General features: G+C 42.8%; 1 protein-coding gene across 3 annotated transcripts in view; it reads left to right on the top strand.

The window, feature by feature from the left end:
* Window positions 1-590: 590 nt before the first annotated feature.
* Window positions 591-16,061, top strand: part of CRBN (cereblon) — a 30,391-nt gene continuing 14,920 nt past the window's right edge. Inside the window, exons 1-4 of one of the 3 annotated variants that reach the window (XM_077325232.1) lie at window positions 591-776; window positions 10,369-10,478; window positions 11,544-11,746; window positions 13,998-14,147. In XM_077325232.1, coding sequence (XP_077181347.1) covers window positions 710-776; window positions 10,369-10,478; window positions 11,544-11,746; window positions 13,998-14,147 — 530 coding nt within the window. In that variant the 5' untranslated portion in view covers window positions 591-709. The remainder of the gene's footprint in view (window positions 777-10,368; window positions 10,479-11,543; window positions 11,747-13,997; window positions 14,148-16,061) is intronic. The other 2 variants (XM_077325230.1, XM_077325231.1) reach the window with 2 other exon arrangements.

The following is a 16,061-nucleotide window of genomic DNA, read 5'->3' as shown; positions in this document are numbered from 1 at the left end:
CTGCTTTAAAGTTCCCCAAACTCCTTTTCGGGTTTCTGCCACAATCACAACCACCTTAGGGCATCAAGTCATGGGCACTGACATTAACAATTACCATTGGCCCCAAAGCATAACCAGAGTAAGATTACTTCTCGAGTCCCTCAGTATCATGGCTTTATGGCATCTTTCAGAACTGAACTTGTAGGATTCCCAATTTTGGGTTGGCAAATTTCTGGATATTTGAGGATGGATCCTGGGGAGGCAAGGTTTGGAGAAGAAAGGGACCTCTGCAGGGTGGAATCCCATAAACCCCAACCACCAGACCAGCCATTTTCTCCTGGAGAATGTATGTCTGTAAGCATCATAACACTATGTGTGCTCCGAAAGTGCAACAGAAAATAACGGGGTGGAGCCGAAACCCCAAATCTCCACCCTTCAAGAAAGTTTCAGCGCACCCGGCGGCCAGGAAGCCACTGAGCGGCACAGGGAGGCCGGCTTTCCCGGTCGCAACCTGCGAGGCAGCGATCCCAAAGCGCCGAAGGGGCAACCCAGCCACCTTCCCTCCTGCCCGGCGCTCCGTGTCCCGGGAAGGCCCGGAGAAGAGGCGTCGCTCCAGCCACCAGGAGCCGCTGCGAGGCGGCCGAGCTCTTCGAAGCGCCGCCTCCTCCTCCTCTCCTCCTCCCCCCTCCCCCGGCGGCGCTTTCCCAGGCTCCTCTCCGGGTAAACAGCGATGGCCGCAGACGAAGGAGGCGGAGAACAGGAGAACAACATGGGGAACCACTTGCAGCTCATTCCTGGTAATGGCCGCGCCTACCCGCTCCTTTCGGCGGCCGGAGAGGCGGCCTGGGGGCGCGGCGGGGGAGGCCGGGAAGGGAAGGGAAGGGAGACGGGGCGGCTCGAAGGGGGCCGGGGCTGGAAGGCGGAGGGGCACCGCCCCATGGCTCTCGCCGGGCGCAGGACGAGCGACGGGGCTCCTGAGCAAGAGGAGGGCAAGGTCCGGGGGGAGGGGGAGGGGGAGGGGGAGGGGGAGGGGGAGGGGGAGGGCTTGGTCATGATTGCCGCCGTGGGGTCTGGGTCAAGCAGAGAGAGATGCGAATGGGGGCGTGGCGGGCCTCGATGACCAGAAAGCAAAACTGTAGGTCATTTGTGGTAACGGATAGATGGAAATGGGTAGCCGTCTGGGTCTGAAGTAGCACCTTTAAGACCAACCAAGATTTATTCAGGGCGTGAGCTTTCGAGTGCAAGGTCTGAGGAAGGGTGCTTGCACTCAAAAGCTCACGCCTTGAATAAATCTTGGTTGGTCTCAAAGGTGCTGCTGGACTCTGATTTGGTTGTGGTAATGGAGTGAGAGCTCCACTGCGAGGTAGGCAAGGGAAAGGGGGCAGGGGGCACTATGGCCGGTCAGAAAGGTTTTGCCTGAGACAGGGAGCTTTAATGGCAAGGAGCAGGACTGGGCGATGTGGCGGACGTTTCTGGAGCAAGGCATCCTGGCAACAAGAGGAGGACAGACGTATTGAAAGGAAGGAAGTTTCATATGGGTGGACAGCACAATGTCTAGGGGAAATAGCGAGGATTGCCGCTTTTTCTTGGCAGGGGTCCTAGGTCTTTATCAGTAGTTGGACAAGTGAGGGCTTGTCCTAGAATGGAAATACAGCGATGGAAAGGCATTTCTGCCTCTGTGCTGTGTTGATGGCACGCCGTATGTATTTGCTGCCTTTATTCTGTGCCATTCCCACTCCGTGGGCACCCAAAGTGACTTTGAACCTTCTCTGTTTTATTTTATACTGGTTTTTCCCCAGGAGGAAACAGTTGTGCTGCATTAGAGAGACTGGAGAGAAATGGAAGAAGGGGAAGCCTGAGGAACTGGAGGTTGGGACATCGTGTAAGGGAGAGCTCTGAAGCAAGGGGAGGGACAGGAGTTGGAAGCATTAAGGTGTAGAAAGAGTCGAGATTTTTTGTTTGTTTGTTTGTATTTTTAACCCACCCATTCCCTAAGGCTCAGGACAGTTACAACCGATAGAAGAACACCATTTAAAGTTTTACATAATTTGAAATATAAAATCTCAATTTTCAGTTATTTAAAATGCAAATTCCTAAGGAAATACCGAAATACAAAATTGTAAACTTTCCGCCTGATATCATGTACAAGAAGAAGAGGCAGTGTGTAGAACAGGCTTTCTCAACCACGGTTTTGTGAAACCTGAAAGGGTGAGAGTTAATTAATTTTTTTTACATGTATCTGTGATATGACCAAATGTGGTCATGTCAACTGCCCACCATTTCCCCCCAAATGGCCAATGATGGGTCTGGGAGGGAGTGGGAAGGAGAGAGGCCCTGGCCATACAAATCCTTGCTTGCCTGGGCTCATTGCATGTGGTAGCAACTGGAGTCCAGAGAGATAAGTACTCTGATTTTAACTTGATTCTTCAAATTTTGGTTAGCTATTTGGGCCTAGTCAAGTTTCTGAAGGCTCCTGTCTGGGAGATTAATGGCATGATGACTTGTATTTTCAAGGAAGGAAAGGGATGTGATGGAGTCAAACACTAGTATGAATGAAATCATGAACCTGGAAACTTCAAGGCCAGGGACCCGGAGGGAGGCTTGCACTTCACTTCCATCTCATTATCGCACGCAACCTTGGGTGTGGGAAAGTTGCTTGATTGCGAGTACATGCTGGCTGCAGGCATAATTGGCCATGTGTCTTACCAATGCACCTGCTTGGCCAAAGATCAGACCAGCTTTGGGCAGTCTGGCAAAAGGCAAGATCATTTGTTCTAATTTAGACCTTCCTCCTTTTGGGTCTCCCTTCCTCCTTGCGATTGCTTTAACCGTAGATTCGGCCTGGAGTAGCTGAAGCACCTGCTCCTTGGATTTTGAATGGGAGTTCTGTTTGGATCCTGTAACATCTGACCAGGTAACATCTGGATCAGAGGATTAAAACTTGAATAGGTATTCTAGGATAGTTATTCATTTTAGTGCCTTGTCCTATTTTGGCTACAGCTGCCAAATGTATATGAAATTTACAACTTCAATAAAAACTGTAATGAAGCTTTCATTGTAACGATGGGCCTTTTTGGAGTTGCAGAAGGCCTCTCTCCTCATCATGCAAGATCTGGAGCTTGCGGAAGGCCCTTTTGTCCCTCCCTAAGTTAAAACAAAACCCAAAAGACACCCCCAACCCAGCCAATTCCAAGGAAGGACTCTCCTTGCTCGAGTCCAGTGGCTACCAATAACACAGGTCAACTAAGTGGTAGGAGCCTTTGCTGGTAAAGGTTTGAATGGCCAGGTCCCCTCCTCTTCCCACCCCCTACAGGCACATCATTGGCCAGTTGAGAGTATGTTGACCTGCCTATGTAAGGAAGGTTTAAAAAAAATACTAAAAAAATGAAAATCCCAACATGCCACGACATACTTCAGGAACACCAGTGGCAAACCAGTGTGCTGCGTCACAAGCAGATTTGAGAAGAGGACATGGAAGGAAAAGGATTTATGAATTTGCCCAATTGACACTTTACAGAAATTACATGTGTTGTTATGGGTACAGAAAGGGGAAATATACAAAAAGGCCTGAAGAAGAAATGGAATCGCAAGCATTGGTGCGTACTAGTCCTCCTGACTCTCCAGAATAGTGGTTCTCAACCTTCCTAATGCCGTGACCCTTTAATACAGTTCCTCATGTTGTGGTGACCCCCAACCATAAAATTATGCAACTGTCCTTTCACAGAAATTAAACTGAAACTGACCAATGGCATGAAGATCCATTGTTCATGATTGTATATAAATTGGGTTTTTTTCCCGGATTTCTCAGTTCAGTTCTACCTCTTGTCCCGCCGAGTTGTGCTCCCACCGAGTTGTGCTCCCACCTGGTGTGCCTGGCGGGAGACTGCGCTGTGCTGGAGGCACTGCTGGAGTGGCTGGCAGCCGAGCGCGGGCACCTGAAGGAGGAGCGGCAACAGTGGAAGTGGCTCCCCTCCAGCCAAGCTGCTCTCCCTGCTGTGAACTCTGTGAAAGGGTCGTTTGACCCCCAAAGGGGTCCCGACCCTCAGGTTGAGAACCACTGCTCCAAAGGCTGTGGCTGCTATTGCAGCTGCAGAAAGTCCTTTTGTTTAAATAAGAGCAGCCAATAAAAAGCTCCACATTACAGTGGCTCTGTCCACTTTAAAAGTTTAGTGAGTACCAGGGGAAGTACTGGTGAGCATCATGGTGCTCATGGGTTTCACCTTGGACAGCATTCATACTTAGGAAAAGGGCCAGGTATAGAATTATGTCACCCTCTAATTGTAAAATAAAGCATAACCTGCCTGGTTGAAAAGATGTGGTATTAATATATTATGAATGTCTGAATAAATGATCTTTGTTATCTCTTTCTCCTCCCCCCTCCCCCGGTTATTAGCAGATGTTTACTGAAGGAAACACACAGTAGCATTTATGTTATGATGCAACTTGTGTGAGTCTTCCTTCTACTCTTGGGCAGGCCTGTCTCCTTGTTCTCGAATTTTGCTTGGTTCTGCCAACTTTCTTCAGAAAGCTTCACCCAAGTTATGTCAGAGTTGGCAGCAGGGTAACAGTGCTATTGTTTCAGCTGTAGGTTTTACTAAATCATCTTGCTTTTCTGGCATAAAACTTCAAAAAAACAGATCCTTATTGTTTATTCCATAGCAATTAAGAGAATAGTGTTTTGAAGCAACAGTTGGTATGGCCTCCTCCTTAAAACAGGAAATAGCTATGTTTATATATGTACTGCCTTCACAGATTATCTGCTGTAATAAAATTTAAAAATATAGACCATACTACAGCCAAAATTAAAATAAAGCTGGAGGTGAAATGAGGCAGAATGAAGGGATTTTGTGCTAACTCTTTAATAGAGAGTGGTAGGCTGACTTGTCTATGTGTTGGGGGATTAAAGAAGAAAACTGAAAGGAATAAGATATCTACTGTAAGGTGTTTAGCAGTTGCTTTGCAGTAATATTGCTGGCAGGTTAGACAGGATTTATGTAAAATGAGGCTCCCTAATATTGGAATAGTGATTTAGAAGAAATGTTCAGCACTGATATTCTCTAGTATCTTTAGCCAAAGTATGATTTCATAATACTTTCATTTTAGTGGGACTATGGGATGCAGGACGCTGAATGGTTTAATTTATTTACATTACTTATTTTATGCTTTCTTCCCTGATGTTATTTTTCAGTCTTGTATTGAGTTATGTTTTGCTTGCAATCACTCTGATATGAACTTCGTTTTTTACTAGTGATAGTTTGTTTTTCTTTTATAAAAAAGTGTTAGTAATACTAACGTTAGGACTCCAGCCTAGTTAGAGGTTAGAACCCCAGCCTTTGGGGCTGCCTAAACCCCCCAAAGACCACTACACTGAGCCAACACCAACTAAGTGAAACAAGCTCCCAGGGGAGATGCAGGCCCTATCCAAGCTATCACAGTTTCACAGGGCCTGCAAGATAGAGCTCTCCCGCCAGGCATTTGGTCGAGGCCAATGATAACATCTACCAGGTTCCCACCCCCATCCTATCCAGACACATACAATCTATGAGACTGCAGAAGGAATACCACCTGAAACTTATTGTTCACACTAAATCTGATGATACTTTTTATCAAACGTGTTTTTATACTGTGACTATTGTTAGAATTTGTTAAAACTGTTGACAATTACCAAGATTACCTGTACTTCGTTACCCATCTAACATGCTCTGTAAACCACACTGAGCCATGAGGGAGGGCAATATATAAATGCTAATAAATAAATAAAATGAAAGCTGCTGGATAAGATTTATTTTTATTTATTTGTTTTTTATTTATTTTTCAATTTATAGACTGCCATTCCCCAAATGGGCTTGTAACAGTTTACATTATAAAACATTAAAAGCACTATAAAACCCCAATAAAATCTTCCCAAACTTAACAACAACAAGGAAGCAGTGGTCACAACCTCTAACCCCATCCCCCCCCCTTGTTCAGCCTGGTGGGCAAGTTGTCTTTCGATGAGAGTGGGAGAAAGGGGGGATCCTTAGTTGGACTGCAGGGACTCTACCCTGGTCTCAACCATATGCCTGGTGGAAGAGCTCCGCCTTGCAGGCCCTGCGGAAAGCTCACAACTCCAGCAGGGCCCTCAGCTCTTCTGGGAGCTCATTCCACCAGGTTGGGGCCAGGACCAAAAAGGCCCTGGCTCAGATCGAGGCCAGGCGAACATCCTGGGGGCCTGGGACAACCAGTAGTCTACGATCAACAGAACTAGGATATTTATATAAGAGGCTTCATAAGCAGCCCTAGCTTTAAGTCAATACAATCATATGGATCCAGTGAAGAATGCAAATAGTGCAGCTGGAGTGCTGACAAATAAATTTCTTGTCCTGAAAAGATAAATATGACAATGACAAATGGAAATAAAATGCATTCTTTTTGTATTGTCTTGAATTAAGATACCACAAGCGTATGTGACTTCTCTTCTCAAATGATGCAGGCCAAGGTTTGTTGTGCCTTCATCAATCTGAGTTTGTATTGTGAATTAATGAGAGTAGAACAATGGCCTCTTGCTTTTTTCCCCCCGTTGTGCCACTGCAGTAATATGAGTCATCACTCTTCACAAGCTTTTAGGATTTTCCAGGCAACATTCCGCACAGTTTGGCTATTTTTTTGCAGAAATAAGTGAAAATGGAGCAGCCATGAGTAGGATTTAGCTATGAAGCATGGCCTAGTGCTGAAAGTAAACAATCTATTTTAAAAATTCAACGTTCCGTAATAGTTAACAGGGAGGGGAAGAGAGAAGAAAGCTTTAAAACAGTTGTAGGCAAAACCGGACAAGATTTCTTCTTCTAAATGGCCATTGTGTATGAAAATGTAGTGAAAGCTGACACAGCTTGATAAAATATTGAAGGAAAAATATAAAAGAGCAATGAATGAGCTGTATTGTGGCTCCTAAAAAAAAATTGCATCAGAAATATATTAGAACATTTTTAGAAAAGAGTAGTGATCTAAGAACGTTGTTATATCTGCCCCAGAATAGTAAGGAAATGCCAATTTGACATTGGTTATTAAAATTATGTATAGTGTGCCCTACTGTGTGCCAATACTCTTCATAGACAGAGGTTTTCCAAGACAAGAAGTAGTTAGTTATACATAAATCTCTTGAGTCTTGAGGTCTGTGGTGGGGAGCCCTGGTAGACAGAATAGTATAACTCATAGCAAGTAGTGACAGAACTGTGCTGTCTTAATAGAGACGCTCCATGCATATTTCATAGCGTAGTTGCAGTGTACTACAGTGTGAGTGGATTTACAGCTGTGATTGCGTGGATGAAGTCTATAATTTAAAACCAGTTCATAGGCCCAATCTTGGTAAGTGAAAACAAGCCCATGTTCTAGAAGTGTGGGGAGGGGGGGCAGGGGGGCGTGTATATATAAAAAACATAAATGGTTGGGCAATTTTTCTTTAACCCAAGATAAAATATTTCAGTTTGAAAATCTTCATATCTTATTAGCGAGGTCAGGGCAAGTATATGCAGATTTTTCTTTTTAAAATATTTTAAGGAGATCTTATTTTCCCTGTTCTGAAAGATCTGTACTACTCGCCCATGAGTTTCTAGTCACACTGCAGAGTGTTGGTTCTTATCTTTAAGGACCAATAGAACGGGCTAGAATATGAGAAGGACCGACTTCTCTCAGGCTATGCAGCTTGCCATTTAGATCTGCCTCTCAAATCTGCTTGTCTGTGCACCAGCCTGTAGAAGTAATAAGAGCTGTGACTAGAGAGGGTGTCTTTTCATTTGGTGATACTTTAACTGTGGAATGTCCTCTTGATTCCTCCCTGCCTTTCCTGTATCTGGAGGCCAAAACATTTGCTTTTACCTGGGCTTCAATGACTTTTTTAGCTGTTTAATTATCTTCTTCTGACCTGAAAATTTTATTAGTAACATTTTAGGCTGCTTATTGTTTGTTGTGTGCACTAGCTTGTGTTTAATTGTTAAACACTTAGTTAAACATTTTAGTTATAAACTGCCTTGAACAAAGAGAAGTGACATGTAACCTGTCCCACTTAATATTTCTGGCAAGGGCTTGGAGGAAGAGCTGCCTTAAGTGCCACTCAGTGCTTAACATCCACTCAGGGTTTGGGCACGGGGGGGGGGGGTCAGGGTAGTTATCTGCCCATAAATCTGGCATGGCTTCAGGTCTTAGGAGACTCTGTTTGGGGACTTTAAGGTGACAAACATTGTTTCATAGAATCATAGAGTTGAAAGAGATCAACTCTGGGTCTAATGCCAAAGAAGCTAAAATTAAAAAATGAACAATTATTGCCTATTTATAAAAAACATTGTATGTAACAAATACAAAAAACAGCTGAATTGTTTATTGTGCTGCACAGTTGAATGATGGCAAAGTGATGGCACAGTTGAATGATGCCAAAGTAGAGCCTGTTATACAGAGCTACTCAGCTTCCACTGCTATAAATAGTGCCTAGACCAGGGGTAGTCAAACTGCGGCCCTCCAGATGTCCGTGGACTACAATTCCCAGGAGCCCCTGCCAGCGAATGCTGGCAGGGGCTCCTGGGAATTGTAGTCCACGGACATCTGGAGGGCCGCAGTTTGACTACCCCTGGCCTAGACTGAACATTAGTCCTGGTTTGCTTATTTCAATTTTACATGACCAGCTGCAAATAAATAAAGTCTCATCGGATCTCAGATACTCACACTAATTAAAAAGGAGTGCAACAAGACATCTGTAATGGAACTGGCTGCAAAATATTCAGACAATGTCTTTAACAAAACAATTACTCTGAAAAAATGGAAGATCCACTGTAATTCAGAGACAGAAAGCTGGAGCTATGCAGTCCTCAACTAAAGAATGCTGGATCTCCTGACCAAATACAAGGGTACATGTATGAGGAGGCCAATAGGCAGTCTAGTTTTTTTTAACAGACTCCAGTTACAGGAGGATTAGAATAAGAAAATGTCAAATTCTTCCTCGTAGTGAGTTTTTGTTCCACAGCAATGGAACCACACACAAAGTTAAACTTTATATTGATGTTTCGTAAAAGTTTTAATCCTATTTTGTATATGTTTTGTTGTTGTTAGCCACCTGAGCTTGTCTCTAGGGAGGGGTGTCCAGTAAATCTAATAATGTAATGGGATTAACAATTCAAATTGCCATTGCTCTGAAACAGACTATGTCTTGCTACATCTACCTTATTCATCTGACTCGATACTAGGCTTGTGTGCTTCGGCGGCCATTCGAGCCTGAGGCAGCCAGTGCCGCAGCGCAGGGGGGAGGGGCAGTGGCGGCGTACCAGTCGTCGCATGCAGGCACAGAACTCTGTGCCTGCCTGCCACGCGCCGCCACCAGCACTGCCCCTCCCACCCCACTGCGCTGGCCACCTTGGGCTTGAATGGCTGCCAAAGTATGCTGAAGCACAGAAGCCTGCTCGGTACTATTGGAATTGTACAAGCTAAGAAACTAAAAAGCTCATCTGCATAAGAAATATGTTGAGGATGAGGATAAACCCCTGAAAACTGAAGAAATATGGTTTAAAGCCAAAAAAGAGAGAGAATTTCAGAGTTTCAGTGTGGAAAAATATGCCTTTCCAGAAAGGCTCAATTATTTGTGCATACAATGTTATGTATTTTCAGATAGTTTTTGCCAAACTTTTTGAATAAGCCTTGTGGAGGCAACCACTGTTAACTTGCACATATAAATCCATGTTCTTGACAGTTGTAAAAAAAGTAGTGGCAAATATATTTATTTGTTCTGTTGTCGTTTTCCTTGTGTAGAGAAACTTGGACAATGTTGATGAATTTAGACTTTATCGTGCTTTAAAAAATTTACACTCCCCCCCCCCCAAAAAAAAGTTTGCATGTTGAGCTTTATTTAGGGATATATAGCATTCCCTGTAGTCATTCTTGGAAAGGAAAATGCTCAACATTCAAAGAAAAAAATCCCATGGATGATTTCTACTATGAGGGGCCAATGGGATAGTCAAACTGTGGCCCTCCAGATGTCCATGGACTACAATTCCCAGAAGCCCCTGCCAGCATTCGCTGGCATAAAGTTATCTCACTGTATAAAGTTATCTCACTCCAAGGGATCTCTTGTTAAAGATTTTATTTAGCAGAGCTGAGAAGGATTTCTGTCTGAGTAGATGAATTTCCCGACAACCAATATCAACAATACTAGTCTGGGTATACCCTTGGTATAAGCTGCTCATATTTTCTCAGAAGAAAAAATGAAAACTTAAACCATCGCTGTAACTAGGCATGTAGGAAATTCACTGTTTCCCCCCCCCCCAAAAAAAATACATCTAACATTGACTATTTCTGGGTGCTAAATGCTTATGGGTTATGGTTTGTTGTTTTTAATTAAAATATATGTATTGTATTTTGCCTTTCTAGCAGAGAGTGATGAGGAGGAGGATGTTGAAATGGAAGTTGAAGATCAAGACAGCAAGGATGCTGAAAAGCCAAACATTAATTTTGACACTAGTCTGCCAACATCACACATGGTATGTGCACTGCAGTATTCTGCTTTCCTTAACGTTATCATTATCCATGCAGTATAATTATTTAGATGACTTGAGATGAAAATAATTGTATTGGGAATAGTTCAAATCTCACATCACTTTTAAAATATCACCTTATCTTATATAAATAAATATCATCCTTAACACTATTTCATTCCCTTATATTTGGGAAACAGCCTCCTGGGAGGGGACTGTCTGGGGCCCTGTTCGACCAGGTCCACCCTGATTGGCCCTCCCCCTCCAGCTCCCACCCTCCCTTGCCCGCTAGAAGCCTTGTGGCTGCGGCCTCCATTGTCACCCACAAGGAGAGAGGCAGCGACAGGGCTTTGTGGCCCACAGGTACTCTCCTGCTGGGAGGGAGCCGGGGGGGGGAGCTTTGCGGGCCAAAGGGAGCTGCGGCCACTGTCTCACGCCCTCCTGTCTGCCGCCCCTTTCAAAGCCCATCTTTAAAATGGGCTTTAATATTAGTATTCTCCATAATTCAACCATCCTTTATTTGTAGTATGACAATTTTCTGTCTCCTCGTAGCTTTGATCCCCTCTGCAAGTGCTCCTTTTGATTGAATTACCATACATAATGTGGTAGGGAAAATAATCTCTGTGCAGGAAAATGGACCAAGTAGGAAGATGTTCTGTACTAGTTGGACTTGGCAGAACTATACCTTGACATCCTTTATTTATCACTGGTATGTGGGCAGTATAGCCAGGAGATCCTGCAGTTGTCAGGCCAGAGATATTCAGAGGTGGCTTGCCATTGCTTACCTCTGTGTCATGACCCTACTGTTTCTTGGAGGTTTCCATTCCAAATACTAACCAAGGTCAACCCTGCTTAGCTTCCGAGATATGATGAAATCGAGCGAGATTGGACCATTTAGGTCAGGGCTTGTCAACCAATAGCACAATCTGTCTTGCAAATTCCACCAGAATTTCTACAAATGTTTATAGAACAGTATTAGTCATTTTCCCCCTTCACCCTCTAGCTGGTGTCTTAATTTTTATATTTGCAAATCTCAGAACTCTCTTCTATTTTGTTCTTAAATTTTGAAAGTATTTAGGGTCTGATATGGAAGAGTTTCATGGGAGGACTGTTCATGATGATGACAGTTGCCAGATGATTCCAGTCTTGCCTCATGTGATGGTGATGTTGATTCCTGGACAGACATTGCCTCTGCAGCTGTTTCACCCCCAAGAGGTCAGCATGGTGCGGAATTTAATACAGAAAGACAGAACTTTTGCTGTTCTTGCATACAGGTAAAATATTTGACAGGTTTATAAGCATAGGCAATTGGGGGAAGCAGTATCAGAAGGCTGTAGGTGTTACACATCTCACTTAGGCTGGGTTGATGACAACCCAGCCCAAACCTCCGTACCAGTTGTGCGAGAGGGCGCATAAAGATGTTGAATAGGATAGAAGAGAGGACCGCTCCCTGTGGGACTCCACAAGTAAGTTGTCGGCGGTCTGATGTTTTCTCTCCTATTGCAACCCTCTGTCCACGATCCTGGAGGAAGGAGATCAGCCATTGGAGGGCTGTCTCTTGTATTCCGACATCGATGAGGCGGCGAGCTAGAAGCTCATGATCGACTGTGTCGAATGCTGCTGAGAGGTCTAGTAATATCAGCAGTGCCGACCCGCCTTGGTCCAACTGGCGACAGAGGTCGTCCGTCAGGGCGACTAGTTCTGTCTCTACCCCATGGCCAGGCCGGAAGCCTGACTGGGATGGGTCTAGGACCGAAGCTTCTTCCAGGTACTCTGTTAGTTGGTTTGCAACAGCCCTTTCTATCATCTTCCCCAGAAATGCTAAATGCAAGATGGGTCGATAGTTGTTGGGCTCTCGCGGGTCTAAGGATGCTTTTTTCAGCAGTGGGCATACCACAGCCTCTTTCAGTCGCTCCGGGAATTCTCCCGTTGTGAGAGATAGATTTATTATCTCCCAGAGGGGGCCCTTTATACTTATGTCAGCTGTTCTTAAGAGCCAGGATGGGCAAGGGTCTAGTGGGCATGTGGTTGGCCTCGCTGTTGCTTGTATCCTGTCCACTTCGGTCAGCGTGAGTCGTCTGAAGGCATTGAAAGATTCTCCTATCACTGAGAGGTTGTAGTCACTGTGTATCCAAAATGTCTTTGTGAGTTCCTCTGAAACTTCCTGGTTTCTAGAAGGCAAGTCCCTTATACTAGTACCTTCACTTTCTCTTCCTAGAAGTACCAGTTTCACTTTGATTCCTAAGGAGTCTGAAGTAAGTTTTCTCTCACACATGTTTAAGGAAATCTTCACACCTGATTTTCCCTTTTTAAATGGACAGGGTTCCTCCTTCTCTCCTTAGAAGAATTCTTCCCTCTTCTTTTGCCCTGAATTGGAAGAATCCCCTCATTGCCAAAATTCCGTCTGCCAAAATACCTGTTCCAGTTATCGAGACACTGTGTAGAGTTCTGCTTTCTGCCTTTAGTAAGAATTCTTTAACTAAAATTTCTCCTCATGGCAGATGTTTAGCTAAGCACAGGTAGGCTCTATCAGTATGCCAATCATAATCAGACTCCCTCCAGTATACTATTACTACAGTATTTGCTGGCGTATAAGACTGCTTTTCCCCCCTGAAAATCATACCTCCAAGTGGCCGGATGCACTTATACGCCGGGTGCACTTCAGTTGGGATAGACATAGACATAGTTGCCCATAGTGGCCCATAATACTGTATTTTGAGTGGAAATGTTGAGGGGTCGTCTTATACACCCAGTCGTCTTATACGCCGGCAAATACGGTATATCAATTCCCTTTCAGCTGTTGCTGGTCTATCAGAGTGCTTGGAACTGCCTGTCGCTCAAGCTCTCTTAAGAATTTTTAACCTGTCACTTACTGGGTTCTGTTAGTTGAACACTTGGAATCTGATTTGTATAGTGCTGTCTGTCACAGACACATTGTGTTTCTATATTACCATATCATAAAATTAATTTTGGACTTTGGGATTGCGTTGAGCCGTTATAAATCTTCCCTGTCTACCATCTTTGGCCACATGTATCATTTGTCACCAACTACTAGAAATGTTGGAGGGGAAATTCTATAAATTTGTACCACCATTTTAAAATTTTATTATTATTGTTACAATAATATATTTATTATTGTATATATATTTATTATATTATTGTATATAATAAAATATATTTATTAATAATATTATTATTATTTTATTATTATTGTTACAAATTGTTTTAGGGGAACTTTTAACTAAGGGTGTTTTATTGTCGAGACAGTTTTTATGATATGCTTGCAAACTGCCGCTAGCCGGCAAATGCTGAGAGTGGCGGTATAGAAATATATAATTAATAAAATAATAAAATAAAATAAATAATAAATGTTAATATTTTGTAATAGTATAGAATGCTATTATGGCAGACTTTTTTAGATTGTAAAGTAGGGTAGAATTTTATTCAAGGGAGAAGTGATGGAAAACTGTTGATAAGAAGAAATGCTTGAAAAAGTAGTCCAACTATGTGTTTTTTCTCTCTTAGCAATATACTTGAAAGGGAAGCACATTTTGGAACGACTGCTGAAATTTATGCCTACCGTGAAGAACGGGAGTATGGAATTGAAACAGTTAAAGTAAAAGCTATAGGAAGACAGAGGTTCAAAGTGCTTGAAATAAGAACTCAGTCAGATGGGTATGAAAATATGTATATTCTATGGGTGAAACATGTTATGGACAACATAAATTATGTCTTCAATTTTGTCTTTGTTAAACCGATTCCTGGATAAGATACCTTGGAAGTATTCTTTTGTTATCCTTCCTTTGGTAATTAGAAGGATGGGCACAAGCAACAAAAAATGGGCTGAGAGAATATTGATGGTAGCATTCTAAAACCATTTATAGAGAATAGAAAAAGTAACTGGGATTAACACTGTTTCCTTTCTTGTCTATGAGATTCAGAGCAATGAACTGTATTTTTTTTAATGTCCCAATTAGAACAATTGAAAATTGACATGTTAAAGTTGGACTTTAGATTTAGAAATCAAAACTACCCCAGAAAAAAAATAGCATTCATAGTGAAATAATCCTCACCTTTTGGGGTGTCGCAGGTTGTCTGTTGTGGGGAAAGGAAGAGAAAGGTGTTTGTAAGTCACTTAGGATATCTTTGGGTAGTAAAAAGCAGACTATAAAAATCCTTTTGATCCAAGTGGTCACTTCGGGCTTCAGATCGCTTGTTCAAGCTTGTTTTCGAATATATCTTTGTATTCGTGAGCATTTTTTCGTTTTCACTTTTTTATTTTCCACTTCCATATCCATTAGATGCGCTCTCTGAATTTTCAAAGTTTTGCTGAGATAGTAATTTGGAGGTTTGGTGCGAGAGTCAATATGAGTCAGCTTTTTGGAAGGGATCAGTTACATGTAATGTCTTAGAATCTTTGATAAAATAAAAATATCTGGACCTGTAAGTATGTGAACACAAGATGGCAGCACACATTAAGACCAACATCCATTGCATCTCTTAAACTATCTTGATACATTGAAAGACCCTGTTCTTTTGTTTAAAAAAAACCCTTGTCACAACATTTGTACTACCTCTAATGATCCTGATACCTTGTGTCCGAACAGCTAGCCTTTCAGCACCATTTTATTTGTTTAGCCAGACAGCTGCTGCTGCTGCTCATGGCTGCTGCTTGTTTAGCAGGTTGAGGTTCTGTTTTGTTTGTGTTTTCATAATTTCACAGTTGAATATAATCTGTCTCTATTTACTTCTAAACAATTACTAAGCCACTTTTATTCTGGTCCCAGTCTGTTTGATTTTATACTTTTGTTTGTTCTGCCTTCTTTGTAATAGTTTTTATTGAATGCTATCCATTAGGGTATAAACTGCTTATTCTGTAAGACACTTGTTGAAAAATAGACAGCTTGGTTCTTCATTACCTAAATATGACTCAGGCCGGCTGTCATTTCCACTGAGTTATTGCAGTCATTTTAAGGGACTTGCAATTTTGTTATACAGATTTTCAGTGCTATATTTCTATTGCAAAGTGTGTTGATGGAAATAGACTACAAGTTTGCAAAATAGTTGGGAACAAGCAAGATATCTCATTTTTGTCTCCCAAATTGCTTCACTTCCCTGAAAGCCCCCATTATTGCTCCTATATATAAATATATTTCTGCTTACAAATACTTCTGTATAGCTATTATGCACAGTGATATTGGTAGCACAGATGCATGCAAATAATCTTTCAGTGCTGTGAGGTTTAAGCCTGTAGTAAAATCTCCAGTATTGCTAAATTTAAAGGGCTTAATTCCTGCTGCCAGTAATCTAGAAATCCCTATATCGCTCAGCATTGCCGAAAGGGGGGGGGGGGTTCTGGAACTATCTTGCCTTGTAAAGCTCCACCATAACTCCTAGAGAGCTTTGTTTTGGAACAGGGGTCCCCAAACTTTATGAGCCTGCAGGGATGTTTTGAATTCAGACACAAGGTGGTGAATGCAGCCACAGAATGACTGCTGCAAGAAGCTTACCTTCAGTTAGACCAGTGGTTCTCAACCTTCCTAATGCTGCGACCCTTTAATATAGTCCTCATGTTGTGGTGACCCCCCA

This window comes from Paroedura picta, chromosome 3 (assembly GCF_049243985.1).
Source record: "Paroedura picta isolate Pp20150507F chromosome 3, Ppicta_v3.0, whole genome shotgun sequence".
Lineage (NCBI taxonomy): Eukaryota > Metazoa > Chordata > Lepidosauria > Squamata > Gekkonidae > Paroedura > Paroedura picta.
Note: the sequence above shows the minus strand (reverse complement) of the source record. Positions and strands in the feature narration are given on the sequence as shown.